Source organism: Vicia villosa, unplaced genomic scaffold (genome assembly GCF_029867415.1).
Source record: "Vicia villosa cultivar HV-30 ecotype Madison, WI unplaced genomic scaffold, Vvil1.0 ctg.001079F_1_1, whole genome shotgun sequence".
Taxonomy (NCBI): Eukaryota; Viridiplantae; Streptophyta; class Magnoliopsida; order Fabales; family Fabaceae; genus Vicia; species Vicia villosa.
In genome coordinates, this window is record NW_026705472.1 from 256327 (window position 1) to 275074 (window position 18748).

The window sequence follows — 18748 nt, forward strand, 5'->3', positions numbered from 1 at the left end:
TAGGCTAACAGGCTAACCAGGCCTTCGGAAAGGCCAGACTCAGGCCTAAAAAATAAGCATACGACAGGCTACAAGCCAGGCTTAGACTTCAGTTTTTTTGACAGGCCAGACCTAAGCTTGACAAAGCCTAGCTCGGCCCAGCCTATTTCCACCCCTAATGATTAGTCGATAGTGTAACTGTTGGAGTATATTTTTTTTTCTCTTGAAAATATGTTAAAAAACAAAACAAAATAAAATAAATCTAAAGGAAAAAAAAAACAATTTTGACCTATTTAGAAAAGAATTTGAAGAGAGAGAAAGACACGGTATCATGGCGCCACGTGGAAATAAAGAGAGAAATGAAAGAAAAGCAGTTAATGGCAGTTAGAGCGGTGACGAGTTAGTTAAACACGGCCAGTGGTTAACTTAAGCTTTTTAACTTAACCATGGTTAACTCTCTCAATTTTCATGTTTGTTTCTCTTTCTTTTTTTCTATATAAACTCATCTCGCTCTTATTTCTCTTTGGCTCCATTTTCTTCTCATTCTTTTCCTTACTCACAGAGAACAAAAAACAGAGAGAGAAAAACTTGAAGCTGAAAGCAACAATGGAGTTACGGTTTGTATCACAGTTCGTCTTCAGCATTCTCGTTATCACGCTTCTTTTTTCTCTCAATCTCACCAATGCAATCGATCATAATGAATCGAGGTAATTCAAGCTTCTTCAACTCTGTTTTACGAGCTTTATAAATCATGATTCCGTTAATTTTCATATTTTGTTCTTTGAGATTTTAGTATTAGAATGTGAATGTGTTTGTGTTACGTTGATAGTGTTGTTGATGGAGAAGAGAAGCTACAGATGCAGAGCTTGAAGAATTCGTCAATGGCGGAAAGGTTAATTTTCGTTACATTTTTTGCTACTACGATTGCTACTACTACGAATTTTGGAATTTGTTGTGATGGTTGAAATCAGATCGTACACGTGGCATAAAGCTATTTACAACCGTTTGATTAGAATTATTTGAGTGAGATAATTATTTTGAGTTTCAGATTTGGAACTGAATAGTAATAGTAATATATATCGTTTTTGAGATCGGATCTGAAAAATCATAGTTAAATAGAAGCTTTAAATGCTTCAATGGTTAATTTTGCCATTTAGTGACGTAAATGATGTCGTTTAGTTGATTTTCTTTTGGTTGTTTTTGCTTTTACAGTTTAAGTGATGCTTTGAACGAGCATGCTGTTGATAATCCAGAGGAACTTGCTTCCATGGTAGATACGTAAGTGATTCTATTTATCCTTCATTTTATTTAATTGTTTATAAAAACTGAGTTGTTATTTTTGTTGCTTTGTTTTTTTGTGATGCATTATTATTGGCGTTTTTTTTTTTTTTAATTTAATGTGGCATGTGCTTGATAGATTAATTAATTATATATTTTTTCCTCTGGTTTTTGAGAAGAGGAATCACATGATAATGAACTAATCTGGATCAGTAGATTCAGGAATCACATTCTATACACGTATTAGTTATTAGATGTGTATTAAACAAGTTTTGAAGAGTGATCTCAGCATTAATATTTTTGAAACTGAAAAATTAGAATTAATGTGATTTATTAATTTCTTATGGTTCCAAAGCGGCTGCATTTTCATGATGGTGACAAAAATGAAGTTTAACTTTAAATTGCAGTTGTGGATTTATTTTAAGATCTTAATTTAGTTACCAGACAAAAAGAAAGAAAACAAAAATAATATGAAGATCCTTCTTTGGGAATTTAGTTCCATTCTTATTTTTAATCAAAGAGTATTACAGGAAAGTAAACACCTTTTGATAAGAATTACTCCCTCCGTCTCATAATAAATGTCCTATTTGAGCAATGCGCGGTTTTTAAGAAAATGATTGAATGTGTTGGTTTTAGTAAAAAAGTTAATGTCATTTACTAGAATACCCCTATTAATAGTAGTTGAATAACGTGAAAGTTAATAAATAGGGATATAATAGTGGAAAAATAATAATGATTGATGCATTGGAATTGTAAATGGACAATTAATTTGAGACAAGAAAAAAATGCAAATGAAACACTTATTATGAGACGGAGGGAGTAACGTCAAGTCTTTCTTATCACGTTTAGTTTGTTGTAATCAAAGTGAAGCAATGTGATTTTACAAAAGTCACGTGTTTTTGCAAAGTTACTGTGTGTTATGCTAATACTGACTCAGTCAAACAAGGAATTCAAACATTCACTTTTTAATGTTTAGCCGAATTTACACAAAAAATTATGCTTATGCCTCGTTATTACTACAAGGATAAGATATAGGATAGGTGTATTTATTGGTAGTAGTTAATGAGGTTTATAGGCATTCCTCGTCTAAATAAAAATCAACATGAAAAACTACACTACCTAGAAGTTGAAATTATACACACTCAATTTCGTGAAAGACATGGTACTACATTTTTTTCATCTCAATAATTATTGGTATTTTTAAAATATTTATTTAATTAATTTTTTATTAATTTTATAATTTATTACTATAACTTTTTAGTAAATATTTTTAATTTTTATTTAAATAAAATGTAGTTAACATATTTTTGAGAATTATTACGTACTGTACAATTTAATGAGGTACTAATAATTTTTTAGAAAGGACGCATCATTTTCCCTCAATTTATTTTCAACTGACATATCACATAAATGACTATTTTTAGTCATATCACATTATTAAATGGAGTAATAAAAGCACTTTTTAACACTTTCACTAGCATTCATCTAAAAAGAGAAATATGCGTTATTTCTCTTAACTGAATTACTATTATTCTACAAAATAATTTTAAGCCTTACCGTATTTAAAATTCCCTATTTGACGACCTTTGTATTCTTTGATTCCTTTCACATTCAGATGCAACTTAGATCTTGAAATTAATTATTTCTCATCTGATCTTATATAATTAATTACTACAATCTTGCTTTATTTAATTCTTCACGTTCTGAAGTTCCCTTCCACGGTGCTTAATGGATCAATAGCCATGTTCTTTGCATATGGGTTCATTTAAAAATTGAAGAAGCCAAACTATTTTATATGCCAGCCTACCCACATGCTAGTGTCGTGAGATCCGACCATTTCGGTCATACTAAATTTCGTGTCTTTTTTATTTGATTTTCCTCATATGAAAATTGCTTTTGCAAGTACAAACACCATCATGTACCTAAAATCCAAACTTCACGACTTCAATCAAAAAACAAAAATAGGATAGGATCATGGCTTCAATCAAGTAATTTGTTTTATGTATATACTTTTGTAGCTGAATAGATTGTTTTATGTGTATACTTTGATTTAAAGTTCATCCCATGCATTTTTCTTAAGTGGTCCCTCCTAAACACATGTTTTGGCGGAGATTTGGCTAAAGTTACTTTCTCCTAGGCCTCTTGGGTTTACGAAATTTATATAGTACTAGAATTTAATAATGGGCTATTTGTTTATTATCACAAATTCTAATATTTTTTAATGCGATCTACCCCTTCTACTCAATCTAAGCTTAACCAAATCATGAATTTCAAGATCCTCATGATGCTTAGAGTTATGCTTGTTTTCCCTTGTTTGTCTTTTTCTACCTCCCACCTACACAGACTTTTATACAATTAGACTTGTTTACTGCTGCATGAAAGTCAAAATCAGTAAATCACTCTCCAATAGTTATGAATAAAATAACATTAAAATTTAGTCGGCAATAACTATTTACATTGTGTTAGTACTGTCTGTTTGCCTTGGACCTCTTGATATCTTACTGATAGAGCCAAATAAAATGTTCACCGATTCATACTATTAGGAAATCAAGCAGTTCTTTGTCCCAAATCATCCAACAATGTGGGGTAAGCCACATGAAGATGCTATCTTTCTCCAGCCTGTCTACAAGCACAAGTTCCAAACAAGCATCTCTGGTTTAACCATAACATTTTCTAGATATAGTTGTATCTAGGCTGGTATATCAGCTGCTATCTGACACGTCAATGAGACCCCCATGATCTTATTAAATGACCAAGATTGAGGAACTTAATAATAATGATAATAAAACGCTTTCATCACCGACACCTCACATTACTAGACAGAAACCAGATCTCCCCCAATTTAGCATTTATTTCTAGTAGGGAACTTCAAGTTTTAGAATGATGCCAACCCTCGTTATTCCGTATACACCGTACTATCATTCTATCCGTATTCATTATTGTAGACCCACATGACTGACCCCCCAGTCTCATCCCTCAAATGGCATCAATGATAATTTCACCTTTTCTACTGTCTTACATTACATATCTAACTGTTAACCATTGATTGCATTCATGTTTTAATTCAGTTCTTTATAGTAACTTTTAATCAAGACAAGGTATACTAAAATATTAATGGGATGTTTTATGATAAATTTCCACCAATGTTGAAACAGGACTATACGCAATCACACGGAGAGAAGGAGTCTGAGTTTTTTCTCATGTGGGACTGGAAATCCAATGGATGACTGCTGGCGCTGTGACAGACGTTGGTCCTTCCGGCGAAAGAGGTTGGCTGATTGCGCCATTGGTTTCGGTCGCAATGCCATCGGTGGTCGTGATGGAAAGTACTATGTTGTGTCGGACCCAAAAGACGATGACCCCGTGAACCCAAGACCGGGCACTCTCCGTCACGCTGTCATTCAAGATAGGCCATTATGGATCGTGTTCAAGAGAGACATGGTGATCACTCTGAAGCAAGAACTGATCATGAACAGCTTTAAGACCATTGATGGTCGTGGTGCCAACGTTCATATTGCATTTGGAGCCTGCATTACAATTCAGTTTATCACCAATGTCATCATCCATGGTGTTCATATTCATGATTGTAAGCCTACTGGGAATGCTATGGTTCGTAGCTCCCCTTCCCATTTTGGATGGAGGACAATGGCTGATGGTGATGGCATTTCCATCTTTGGTTCCAGTCATATTTGGATTGACCACAACTCTCTTTCCAATTGCGCTGATGGTCTTGTTGATGCTATTATGGGTTCCACTGCCATTACTATTTCCAATAACTATTTCACCCACCACAATGAGGTAAGCTAATATCACCCCTCCCTCACTGTCTTAATTAACATTAATTAATTCTATATACTTTTTCCTTCTTATTAATATGGCTACTTTTGGTGACTCTTGAGATTAATTGAGTTCAAAATTATACAGGTTATACTATTGGGTCACAGTGACTCGTATGTCCGTGACAAGCAGATGCAAGTAACCATTGCATACAACCATTTTGGGGAGGGCCTTATCCAAAGGATGCCTAGGTAACTAATAGTAACATGTTTTGGCTTCATAGAATCTCTGTCTTGTTCATGCACTAACAATGGGTTGTTTTATCGATAATTCAGGTGCAGACATGGGTATTTCCATGTGGTAAACAATGACTATACCCATTGGGAGATGTATGCCATTGGAGGTAGTGCTGAACCCACAATTAACAGCCAAGGAAACAGATACCTTGCTCCTCAGAACCCTTTTGCTAAGGAGGTAACATTCAAACAAGTGCAATGTTGTTAAAAAAACGAATATGTTGATGACGTTGATATGATAGTGATAAACTTTTTTTAAAATTGTGAAATTTGATTTGGACAGGTAACAAAGAGGGTGGATACAGGGTCCGGCATATGGAAAGGTTGGAATTGGAGGTCTGAGGGAGACCTTTTGCTAAATGGAGCCTTTTTCATTCCATCAGGAGCAGAAGCTGGAGCAAGCTATGCTAGAGCCTCAAGTTTAGGGGCCAAATCATCTTCTCTAGTAGGCTCCTTAACCTCAAGTGCTGGAGTTATTAGCTGTCGCAGGGGTGGCGTGTGTTAATACAAAACACTATCAACAATCAAAGGAGTAAAGGGAAAATCACTAAAGCAAATTGAAAAAAGAAAAAGAAAAGGAGACATAGAAAAACATAAAGGAATGGAAGAAAGAAAAGTTTTCATTCTTTTCTCTTATTATTGCATTGTTATATAGATGTATTGGACTGGATTGGATGAGTATGCAATTGTAGCAAATTGTTTGTCTTGCCGACAGTTAGATATTGGGGGTAAAAATTGTACATTTATAAGAACTGTTATTGGATTGATAACAATGATTGCTTAGAAGCCCTTTCTCACTTTTGGAGACTGGCTATTGCAAGAGATTTCCCTTTAATTTTCTAAGGGATTCAAAATCTATTTTACTCTCTTCCTTTGTAGTTTCTTTTTTGTCTTCCAATATGTATCCTCTGCTTTATGGTCTTTTGGCCTTGGATAGTACCCGTCTATTGTGTTTGAGTGCCATTCATTCAGAAAAGAAAACACTTTATTTGTCCCAAATGATATGGGCTATAGAAATGCATTGATGATATAGTTGATGTTCAAATCAGAATTTATTATAAATACTCCTTCATTATTTGGGCTTTTGATATAGTTGATGTTGAAATCCGAATTCATTATCAAATACTCCTTCATTATTTGGGCTTTTGTCCATTTTCTTTAATGCAAATCATACTTTTCCATATAGTGTGTGGATAACATGATATACAAGGTTTAAAATTAGGCAATTTTTCTCCCACCTGACTCACATCTGAAAATTTAAAATTGTTTTTAGGAGTTTTTGAAGATGCATCTCCGGACGCATCTTAAATCTCTTCATCCTCGTAAATCAAACAACGACCCAATTTTTGCCATATTTAGTATGGAGATTCATCTTCGAATATTTATGGGGTGAATTTAAAGATGCATCTTCGAATATTTAGCGTTTTTCATTAAGATGATTAATCATTTAACCATCAAGTAATATTTTTGCAGATGCATCGCTGAAAATGTCAAGCAAAAAATTGAATATATGACCATCTTGAATGATCTTCTCTCCCACACTCAATACCTCCTCCATAACCTAAAACCATACAAAAAATTCATTTTCAATCAACTTTTCGACCCCAAATCATCATTCTTGTGTTTTATCACATCAAAGGGAGCAAAAGAAACTGCAATTTAAGATAAAGTTCATTCATTTCATACCACATTGCTTGCATTAATCTTGTTCTTGAGCTAAAAAATGAATGTTGAGTTCGGAGATGCATCTTCAAATTCACCTGCTATATGTTTCGGAGATGTATCTCCATTTTTCCTGTTATTGTAATTTTTATAACATTTTTCGATTTTGGTTCATATTAGATATGGTGCATCCGGATATGTTTTCCAAAGATGCTGTAAGTAATGGTGTAAAACCAGATGAAGTGAAGGATAATGTTAAGTCGGATGAGGAGTAGGATGATGTTAAATCGAATGAGGTGAATGATGATGTTAAGCCGTATGCCAGACCGATTGATGTCGAGATAGATGTGGGTCAACAATTTACAAAAGAACAATTGTTTATTGCTCGTGAATATATGCTTGAATGGACCCGCATGGAGATCGAGAAATTTGGGTTTGGCATTGTAATCAGAAGGTCCGACAATGGTTCTAATAGATGGAAAGAATTTGTAACCATTATATACGAGAGAAGCGGCACGTACGTTTCACCGGTTTAGAAGTTGTAACGTGATGACACTGGATCAAGAAAATATGACTGTTCATTTAAATTGTGTTTGGCATTGTAATCAGAAGGTCCGACAATGGTTCTAATAGATGGAAAGAATTTATAACCATTATATGCGAGAGAAGCGGCACGTATGTTTCACCGGTTTAGAAGTTGAAATGTGATGACACTAGATCAAGAAAATATGACTGTCCATTTAAATTGTGTGGATATATAACGATACATGGAAATTTAATTTGATTTCTGATTTACATAATCATACCTTACAAACTGAGCAAGCCGTCATCCCATCGTATGTCACCTTAAATTGGAGGAGAAGAAAATTGTTTCGGACATGTCTTTAATTAGGATGTCATCGAAAAACATACTTCCAACTTTAAAACAGAAAAGACCTGAAAGGGGATGTGTTGATGTGCATAAGGTATATCCTTATGCACGGTGCATAAATACTCAAATATTGTTTATATTACTCAAAGTATTATATTTATTACTCAAAATAATATACAGATTACTCAAAATAGTATAAATATTACTCAGAACAATGAATATATTACTCAAAATAGTTAAAATTCGATATTACTCAGAATGGTGTATACATTACTCAAAATAGTGTACTCATTACTCACAATTATTAATTACTCATAATCAATAGATGTGTACAAATAATGCATATATTACTCATGGATTATGATATTATTACTCGTTTCTAACTAAAATGTTACTCGGAACAATTTAAATATTACTCGTACGAGACTTATGCACCGTGCATAAGGATATACCTTATGCACATCAACCTGACCCACCTGAAAGTGTTTCAAATATCAAGCAGGTATATAATGCACGTTATCGAAACAACATGGCGATTAGAGGTCCATGATCTGAAATTAGCGACTTTTGAAGCTTTTGGATGATAATCACTATGTTTCTAGGTATATAGCTTGTGAGGATAAAGTCATTGTTCGTGACATATTTTGAACTAATCCCAAAAGTATTAAGTTGTTCAACACATTGTAATCGAGAAATTGGGGTTTGGAATTGTAATCGAAAGGTCCGACAATGGTTCTAATAGATGGAATGAATTTGTAACCATTATATGTGAGAGAAGTGGCACATACGTTTCACTGATTAAGAAGTTGAAACGTGATAACACCGGATCAAGAAAATGTGAGTGTCCATTTAAATTGTGTGGATACTGGATGATACACGGAAATTTAATTTGATTTCTGATTTACATAATCATACCTTACAAACTGAGCTAGTCGTCATCCCATCGTATGTCACCTTAAACCGGAGGAGAAGAAAATTGTTTCGGACATGTCTTTAATTAGGATGGCATCGAAAAACATACTTGCAACTTTAAAACGGAAAAGACCTGAAAGTGTTTCAAATATCAAGCAGGGATATAATGCGTGTTATCGAAACAACATGGCGATTAGAGGTCCATGATCTGAAATTAACGACTTTTGAAGCTTTTGGATGATAATCACTTTGTTTCTAGGTATATAGTTTGTGAGGATAAAGTTAATGTTCGTGACATATTATGGACTCATCCCAAAAGTATTAAGTTGTTCAACACATTTTCTATCGTTCTCATAATTGATTAATTGTATAAGACCAATAAGCATATGCTTTCGCTTCTGAAAATTGTTGGTGTTACTTCTATATAGAAAACTTTATCAATGAGATTTACATTTTTGGAATTTGAAAAAGAGGTCAACGTTACACGGGCCTTGAAAATATGCACCACCTTATTGAAGGACCAAGAAAACATGTTGAAGGTAATTATCACATATCGAGACACCGCATTGATGAATTTGGTTGCAATGGTGTTTCCTACATCCTACGTATTACTTTGTCGATATCACATAACTAAAAAAGTGAGAAGTCGGCAAAAATCCGTGGTAGGCACCAAACATATCAAGGGTGAAAACTAAGAAATGGTCAAACCTGGTGTGGTGTTGGAAAATATAATGGATGCATGGAATGTTATATTAAATTTATCCACTAAAGACTTGTGTGTTGCCTCTTTAATGCATTTTATGAAATACATTGAGAGTAATATTCTGGACCAAGTGAATGAGAAGATTGTTTGTGCTTGGACCGATTAGGTTAAACACCTCGAATATACAACAACTTACAAAGTCGAATTTTCACATTTGCCACTGAAGAAATGGTTGGGTGATAGTAAAAGTGATTTTTGTAGAGAGTGGGATGCCGTGAACCAAATACTCCAAAACTAGCATAATAAAATACAAACAACTACTGATTGGAGCATTACCGTGTTTGAACACATATTCAAAGACAACACCCTTTATTCGTAGTTGGTTGGCAACATATCTTAGGCAAGTTTGGATTTCATTTTTCACGAAACGAAGCAAGCAAAGAAGACAATTCGAATGGTTCGAAGTGTGGATGTACTGTAAGGAACATGTGCGGTCTTCCATGTGCTTGTCTCATTTCAAAAAAGATGAAGCTTGATTCTCGAATACGATGGGTGAAGTCTATAGTCACTGGAAAAAGCTTCAGTTTGATGATGATGTTATGTTAAAGGATGGTAAAACAGGTATAAATATCATGACCAAGTGATAAATAATCCAAGATAGATTTTCTAAAGCAGATGACACCATGATTTTGCACATCAAAGAGAAAATGAGAAAGATTTCCGATCTAGAAACCACAAATTTGAAGCCTCATTCGGAACCGATTAAAACCAAAGGTGCCTCTAAAAAGGTCAAACGAACACCAGATGACAATTCAACAAAGCGGTCTCTTTCATACTTTGAACATGTTGATTCACATTTTCTAGACTCTCCAACTCTAAAATCTCAAAAAAGTGTTTACAAGGGTGCTCGCATTAGCAAACCACATCCTTGACCACCGATGTCGAAAATAATCTTCAATGAAGAAATGCTGCTTTTTATGCACAAACACATTGAGCGGATTGTAAATAGTAAGGAGAATGGTAATTATGGTTATCGGGCCGTATATGGCTTGCTCAGTACAGGAGAGGGTAATCGCTTTCTTGTCCGCCAACAAATTTTGAAAGAGTTGACGGTGCATAGGGAATTTTACACATCATTATACGGGGAGAAAAGATCATTTTGATGCAATTCACGAAACTCTTACTCCTTGTGTTAGCGATCCCATACCGTTTTTAAAATGAATGTGCATTCCTGAAATAGGTCATCTTATAATAAGTACATATAATAAGGTGTGTACCAATATGACAAGATATGGTTTCTCTGAGCTATTTTTTCCACTTCGGAGTGGCTCATCCCAAGATCCTTTTGGACGCATCATGTGTATTGGTTGAATTTTAAAATTGCTACATTTTGTTGAGGTTTATTAGGAATCGGAGTGTCTTATACTGTAACACCCTAATTCTACCCACGGAATTTAAATAAAATCAGAGTATAAAAAATTCACAAACGAAACAATTGAGGTATCACATATTCATTCTCAAAGACAAATCACCTCGTCGCATAAAGCGGATACATAGCATTCACAAAATACGGAAGAACCGACAACATCAAATAATAGTCTTTAACATGAATCAACTTCCATATAAGTGCAACGGAAACTCAACAATTAGTCCAAGGATTCATAGCATCTTAATTCAACAATTAACACAATTAAAGTGACAATCTCAAAAGACAATTCAAGTATTCGTCAAGACATAATAATCCAAAACAAGTAAATCAACGCGTTCATCCCCCCGAGTGCTACATATCAGGGAGACAACGACTCAAGACCAAGTCGGCTAACCTCCCCTCAATGCGAATCACCTGCACATTACCAATATAAAGGCAACAGCGAAACAAAGAAAGGGTGAGATATCAATTCATATAATTGAGCGCATGATAAATTATATATCAGAAATTAGACATATTCGGTTAATCGTATTCACAAGTATTAATATCACCATTCTATTCATAAAATCACGAATTCACATCTTCACATAATTCCATCAGTTAACAAGTCACAAAATACATTCACAATATAATCACAAAACGTCATAACTACGAATCACATAAGAATATATGGGACATGACTCATGTATATGCATGTGGTACCAATCGGAGCTTCAGCCCCCATCACCAATTGCCCAATTCAGAGGCACAAGGCATAAGCCTTCGTCACTAATTTTCCAATCCAGGCCGTCACAATAAATATGCAAATGTATGCGACTCGATGAACCGAATCACACAACATCATCATCATTATCATTTACTTCACAAAATATTTGTCACAAGGCACACGCCCATATCACAATTATCACCGATCATAAAAGGTAATAACACTTCACACATAATACAAGAACTTCATATAACAATGGAACAATTCCGACAATTCACCTAATCAATGGTCGATGCCATTAGCAAAATAATGACAAAGATATTCACAACAAATCGCAATATGCCAATATACCAAGTAAGCCAAACAACTTCCAAATTAACATCTAACTAATTAGATATCGCTGTCATACTCCAAAATTTCCCCTGTCATTTCTAAAGACAAAAATCTTCAAATGTGAAAATAATTGAAGAGGACACCCTAAGCTTTCCAACAAATTCAAAATTATTCCCAAATAATGAAAATTGAGAAAATTATGGCTGGTGAAAGTTGGGAAATTTTGAATCAGTGCATAAAGTCCAAATTGAGCAAATTCATTATTAGGCCACAGTTTTAATCCAATCACCCCTTAAATTGTTTTATTTCAATTGTTTTGATTTATTCATTTAAATAATTCAAAATAAGGAAAATAAAATAAAGGCTTAATTACACTTTTGGTCCCCCTATTTTCAACTTTTTGAAGTATTAGTCCCTCCATTTTAAAAGCCAGGTTTCTGGTCCCCAAACTTTGCTCCACTTGGGATTTTCAAGGTCCCCCTCCACATGGCTGCCTCATTAATGATGTGGCACATACCAAATGCAGCCAGCTCACCTTTTTACATTTTTTCCAGAAATCTATTTTTTTATTAAGTTTTAATTTTCTTATTTATTTACAATTCATTTAATTACATTATTGGTTGATTTGTTATTAATTAAAATAGAAATTGGGAATAGGTTACGAACCCTAATCATTCGTCACAAATTTGTTCATTCTCTTCTCAACTGCTAGGGCACAAAGACGAAGACGAAGCTGTACTGAAGAAATCGCCTCACACGAGTTTGAAGATGATGAACGGTCAAGTCAAGTATTGTTTGAGGTTTGTAACCTATTTTGTAATACGCTAATGCATTCCAATCATGTTTCTATTTGTCTGTTTAGGGTTTTACCATGTTTACGAGTGTTGTGTATGGTCCACCATGTTTTTATGTGTTTGTTTATGGTTTTACCATGATTATGAGTGTTGTGTATGGTCCACCATGTTTTTATGTGTTTGTTTATGATTTTTCCATGTTTGTGAGTGTTGTGTGTGGTCCACAAAGTTTATTTTTGTCTGTTTGAGGACCAAAATTCATTTAAATGGAAATTCTTTATTCCTTCTCAGGCCAAGTCAGGACATTAAAGTTAGGTTAAGACTCCACCATAGGGGTAGATTTGTAACTGAACCTGTAAAGTTGTACGTTGGTGGGGTGGTAACTGAAATGGACTGGAGGTGGGATGTAGACTTTATGTCTTACATGGATTTGGAGGCACTGATTAAAAGCCATGATTATGTGGATATAAATAGTCTGTGGTATAGAAATCCTGTATTAAGCTTTACTCGTGGTCTCAAGCCATTAAACAATGACAATGATGTGCTTCAGTTTACCCAAGATGTTGTAGGACACGAAGTGATTGATGTTTATGTTGACCACAAAGTGTCTTCACCCCCTGAGATTGTTGATCCAAGTGAAGTATATGTTGATGATGATGTAGAGATAATTGGTGGGAATGATTTCAATGAGAAGGAGAAAGAATGTGAAGCTGAACAAGTCCACCCTGAAGGGAATGAGAAGGATTGTGAAGCTGAACAAGTCCACCCTGAAGGGAATGAGAAGAATGTGATGATGAGCTCAGTGAAGACAGTGATCTTTGTGAGGAAAGTGAAGACTGTGAGGAGATGGATTGGACACAGGTACTTCCTCCTGAGACATTAGGTGAGGAATCAAGTGGAACCAAAATCCAACATGAAGATGTAGATGATGAGGATGAGGATCATTTGTACACACCCCCGGAAGTGATGTTGAGGAAGAAGTGGTAAAGCACCCAACATATAAGAGTGGTGAGGGATTCAAATTAGGAATGATGTTCACAAACAAAGATACAATTAGAGATGCAGTGAAAGAATGTGGAATGGACAACCAAAAAAACGTGTTCATTAAGAAGAATGATGCTAAAAGAATTGTAGTTAGGTGTATGGGTGGCTGTAAGTATTACCTGAGATTTAGTAAGAGAAGTGGGCAGCAATATTGGCAGGTAGTTAGTTATGTGGATGAGCATACCTGTTATAGAACTGCAGATAATAGAAATGCAAAGACAGGATAGCTGGCTAAAAGGTTTGCACACGTGCTAATGCATAGTCCTTATATTAAGCCATCTGGTCTTGTAGCTGTAGCACTTGAGAAATGGGAAGTGAAGATATCTTGTGACCAAGCATACAAGGCAAAAAGGAGGGCAATGGATCTACTACAAGGGGCTGGACTTGACCAATTTAATCACCTGAGGAGTTATGCAGAGGAATTGTTGAAGTCAAATCCCAATAGTACTGTGGTCATAAAGTGTGTAGAAGACAATGAAGCACATGTTTTTTAGAGGATATACATATGTCTGAATGCTTGTAAGTTAGGATTTGCTAACTATTGCAGGCCACTGGTAGGCTTAGATGCTTGCTTTTTAAAGGGGGAAACTGGTGGCCAGTTGATGTCAGCTGTTGGCAGAGATGCTAACAACCAAATATATCCAATAGCTTATGCAGTGGTTGAGGCAGAGACCAAAGATTCATGGGAGTGGTTCTTGCATCTACTTATTGAAGACCTAGGTGCATTGAACCAAAAAGCATATGGTTTCATATCTGATCAACAGAAGGTATGTGACTCTTTGTATTTTATTGAACAATTTTAATTCCTCTTATCAATGTTTTGTTAAATTTAATGTGATAGGGGTTGGTTCCTGCTATACAAGGATTGAGTGAGCATGTGGAGCAGAGGCTTTGTGTAAAACACCTATATGGTAATTGGAAGAAAAAACATTCAGGTTTAGAGCTCAAGGAGGTGATGTGGGCAACAGCTAGAGCAACTACAGTACCACAATTGGAAAGATCAATGGAGAAAATGAAATTGCTGGATGAAGGTGCCTGGAAGGATATGATGAACACTCTTGCAAAATTCTGGACAAGAGCACACTTCAGAACTGATACAAAATGTGATATGCAGGTTAACAACATGTGTGAGGCCTTTAACATAGCAGTTTTAGAGCATAGAGACAAGCCTATCATCACATTGTTGGAGGGGATCAAACACTACATCACTAAGAGGATAACCAAGCAAAAAGAGTTACTACAAAATTATGAAGGTGCAATATGTCCAAGGATCCAGATGCTTATTGAGAAGAATAAAAAACAGGCCCAAGGGTGGAGTCCAACTTGGCATGGGGATAATGACCTCTCTATCTTTGGAGTGAATAATGGAGTGGAAACATATTGTGTCAATCTAAAGAAGGAAACCTGTAGCTGCAGAAAATGGGATTTGACAGGAATACCTTGTTGCCATGTAATCTCATGCATTTGGAACATCAAAAAACAACCTGAAAATTATGTGTCTGACTTCTATAGGTATGTTCTATTGTGTATGTTGCCATATATTGATGTCATTTTATGCTGCCATATATATTGATATATTTTTTGCTTTATTCTGTTTGTGCAGTAAATCAACTTTTGAGAAGATATATGCTAATATTGTGCTGCCCACCAATGGTCCACAACTATGGCCAATTGTTGATCATGTGCCCATATGCCCTCCTGTGATGAGAAGAGCAATTTGGAGACCTAAGAAGATGAGGAACAAGGCAACTGATGAATAAAAGAATCCCCATGTGCTATCAAGGAAGTTTGCAACTGTCACTTGTAAGAAATGTGGTCAAATTGGACACAACAAGAGGACATGTAAGGGAAAAAGAGCAGCTGATAGGGCAATACCAAAAGGAGGTACCAAGGCTAAGAAAGCAAAGACTACCAAGCAATTAAAGACTACAAATAAAGCAAAAAATACCAAGAAGGCAAAGGAAACTCCAGTTGAAATTGGGCAGGGGTCTCAGGCACCACAAGCAACACAAGATTAGACTAAATTTGGAATGACGTTTTGTAATATGGTCATCTTTTGAACCATTATATTTTGGTTTGTTTAGATATTTGGGTCTGTTTAGATATGTTTGGTCAACTTTTGAACCATATAACTATTTTGGTATGTTTAGTTCTGTTTGGTCAACTTATGAACCATTATGAACAAGTTCTATTATGTAAAATGCTTCTGGTTATGAACAAGTACTGTGATGATCAAGTTCTATTATGTAAAATGCTTCTGGTTATGAACAAGTTCTGTTTGGTATGTTTAGATCTATTATGAATAAGTTGTGAACAATTTCTGTCATGACCAAGTTATGTAACAAATTCTGTGAACTAGTTATTGTTAAAATTAATGTGTTGTAACCACCACTGACTTTAGTAAGAATTATGAGAGAATTGCAACCATCAAATTCTAATTGTTGTCTTTATTTAGAGTTATGTTAGATTTGTAACATTAAGATTGAGAGAACCAAGAGTCCTCATCTTAATTATCATCTTATTGTATTCTATGTCAGTTTTGATTCAAGCCTATATAAAGGCTTTGTAATGCTAAGAAAGATATAGCAGTTGGTGGTGAATTCAATAAAATAGCAGTTTTAAAGCATATCTTCCACCAGTGGAAGTATAGTGAGAAAAGTGTCATGTGTAGTTTTAAAGCATATCTTCCACCAGTGGAAGTATAGTGCAAAAAGTGACTAAATCCAGTTTTCCTCTGCAGAATCCTGCAACACCATAATTTATCACATACCACCTCTAGAATACCACCAACAATTATATTATGGTTTTGTAACAAATTCTGTGATCAAGTTATGTAACAAATTCTGTGATACAGTTATATTATGGTTTCTATTATGTTTAGTTCTAAAATGCTTCTGGTTCAATTACAAAGATTCAGCTGTTGAGAAAAATTTCAAACCAATTACAAAGATTCAAATTGAGAATAATTTCAAACCAACTTCATTCCAACAACAACTACAATTACATTATAACATCAACAACATGAAGATAAAGTTACATTTTTACTCTAAACAACAATTAAAGCAACAACATAACATAGACCAACAACATGAAGATAAAGTTACAGTACATCACTTCATTATTATTGCAATTAATAAAGCAACTAAAACTAAAATGGTTATTGACCAATTGAACTTCAATTGTTTCTTCATTAATTTTATCTTCGTCCTCATTTCTTCTTCCTTCATGCTTGCATCTTTGGCCCTCTGCTTCTCTTCCTCCAAATTGTGAATTAATGACGAAATCACTTCCTTTGCTCTTGTGTTCATTTCTTCATCAAACCAGACAAAATTGCTGCACTTTTTGAACCCTTGAAGCTGAATCAATGGAGAATACATAAGCTTCACTGCTAATATTCAAGACTGAGCACTACAGAGATTAAAAATTGATAAATTCCATACCTTGTACATACCACAACCATAGAAACGACGACCTGGGTTGGTATCAATCCACGACGTCATCAACGGCGCATCGAGCCCACAATTGCACTATCCCTCAAAGACCGAATCTTGTAGCTTCCATGAGACACCGAATTCTGAGACATTTTGAGAGGCGGAGATGAGGCTGTAGAGAGATTGGAAGAAGAGTGAGTAGAAGGAGAGTGAAGAGAGACGATGAGAGTGAAGAGAGACGAAGTTGGGACGAAGCTTCAGAGATTTGAAGAAGACTGGGTGAATTGGGGATGAACATGTGCCCTAGCTTTTTAATTAATAACAAATCAACCAATAATGTAATTAAATGAAATGTAAATAAATAAGAAAATTAAAACTTAATAAAAAAATAGGTTTTTGGAAAAAAATGTAAAAAGGTGACCTGGCTGCGTTTGGTATGTGCCACATCATTAATGAGGCAGCCAAGTGGAGGGGGACCTTGAAAATCCCAAGTGGAGCAAAGTTTGGGGACCAGAAACCTGGCTTTTAAAATGGAGGGAATAATACTTCAGAAAGTTGAAAATAGGGGGACCAAAAGTGTAATTAAGCCTAAAATAAATTAAGCTCTTAGTGAGGTCCAAGCCCATTTTCCTTTTAACCTAATATTTTCTTATAAATAACTAACAAGCCTTATTTTTAACCATTCACCAACCATTCACCTCTACCAAATTCTCCGTTCCATACACTAACAATCAACAATTATCATAATTTTACACCCATCCACAAAAAACCCTTTACCATCGTTTCTGACCGTTACGAACAATCTTCTGTCACTCTAATTCCGGTTGCAGCAGAGTGATAAATTTTCCAGCCTATCAGCCGAATTCTAAAACTATTATTTCAATTTGCTCTGAATTTTTTTCCAGAAGTTGAGAAAAAAATCGAGGAACAATACTCCTTTAGAATAGATTTCTAAAGGATTTCGACGCTCAAAATCGCAAATTTCTCGTTTTTCTATTTTATTTGATTTAATTTCTATTTTCATATTTTCAAAAAAATCTAAAGAAATTTGTATCTTCGTTATCTTATTTTATTTGATTTATAATCAGGTTTTTATATTTTTTTTGATTTTATTTTGATCACCTTTCTATTTTTCCATTTGTTTTCTTAACCGTAACATTGTAGTGGTTTATGAACAGGTTTCATATGAATTGACCAAGTGGAAGGAGCTTTATCCCTTGACCTCAAGGGGTACGCCACGTGTTTTTTTGGCCAAAAGCCTTTTGGCTTTTGGCCAAATCAAGGTTATTCGTATATGGCCAAAAGTCAAAAGGCTTTTGGCCAAATCAAGGTTATTCGTATTTGGCCAAAAACCTTATGGTTTTTTACCAAATCAAGGTTATTCATAATTTTGGCCATAATTTAATTTTCTAAACCCCAATTCTTTTATTGTATTATTATTAGGGTTAAATAAGTTTTTAGTCCCTATAAATATGACAACTTTTAATTTTAGTCCCTGCAAAAATTTTCTTCAAACAATGGTCCTCGCAATAT

At 34.8% G+C, this 18748-nt stretch overlaps 2 protein-coding genes across 2 annotated transcripts; both read left to right on the top strand.

Moving 5' to 3' along the window:
* The first annotated feature begins 515 nt into the window (after positions 1 to 515).
* On the top strand, positions 516 to 6197 carry LOC131633126 (probable pectate lyase 8). The gene is made up of 7 exons (XM_058903838.1): positions 516 to 686; positions 809 to 871; positions 1192 to 1257; positions 4413 to 5055; positions 5182 to 5285; positions 5370 to 5508; positions 5614 to 6197. Exons 1-7 carry the CDS (start codon positions 586 to 588, stop codon positions 5833 to 5835), a joined length of 1338 nt encoding a protein of 445 aa, XP_058759821.1. The 5' UTR covers positions 516 to 585; the 3' UTR covers positions 5836 to 6197.
* Positions 6198 to 10026: 3829 nt separating this feature from the next.
* LOC131633127 (uncharacterized) lies at positions 10027 to 15544 on the top strand. The gene is made up of 8 exons (XM_058903839.1): positions 10027 to 10099; positions 12659 to 12746; positions 13032 to 13601; positions 13798 to 13942; positions 14060 to 14244; positions 14332 to 14551; positions 14626 to 15296; positions 15388 to 15544. Exons 1-8 carry the CDS (start codon positions 10027 to 10029, stop codon positions 15542 to 15544), a joined length of 2109 nt encoding a protein of 702 aa, XP_058759822.1.
* The last annotated feature ends 3204 nt before the right edge of the window (positions 15545 to 18748 follow it).

Coding starts and splice junctions, on each gene's coding strand:
- LOC131633126 (XM_058903838.1), top strand. CDS start 586: ATGGAGTTACGGTTTGTATCACAGTTCGTCTTCAGCATTCTCGTTATC. Junction 872..1,191: donor AATTCGTCAATGGCGGAAAG/GTTAATTTTCGT, acceptor TTGCTTTTACAG/TTTAAGTGATGCTTTGAACG. Junction 5,056..5,181: donor ATTTCACCCACCACAATGAG/GTAAGCTAATAT, acceptor AAAATTATACAG/GTTATACTATTGGGTCACAG.
- LOC131633127 (XM_058903839.1), top strand. CDS start 10,027: ATGGGTGAAGTCTATAGTCACTGGAAAAAGCTTCAGTTTGATGATGAT. Junction 12,747..13,031: donor CAAGTCAAGTATTGTTTGAG/GTTTGTAACCTA, acceptor ATTCCTTCTCAG/GCCAAGTCAGGACATTAAAG. Junction 14,552..14,625: donor TCATATCTGATCAACAGAAG/GTATGTGACTCT, acceptor TTAATGTGATAG/GGGTTGGTTCCTGCTATACA.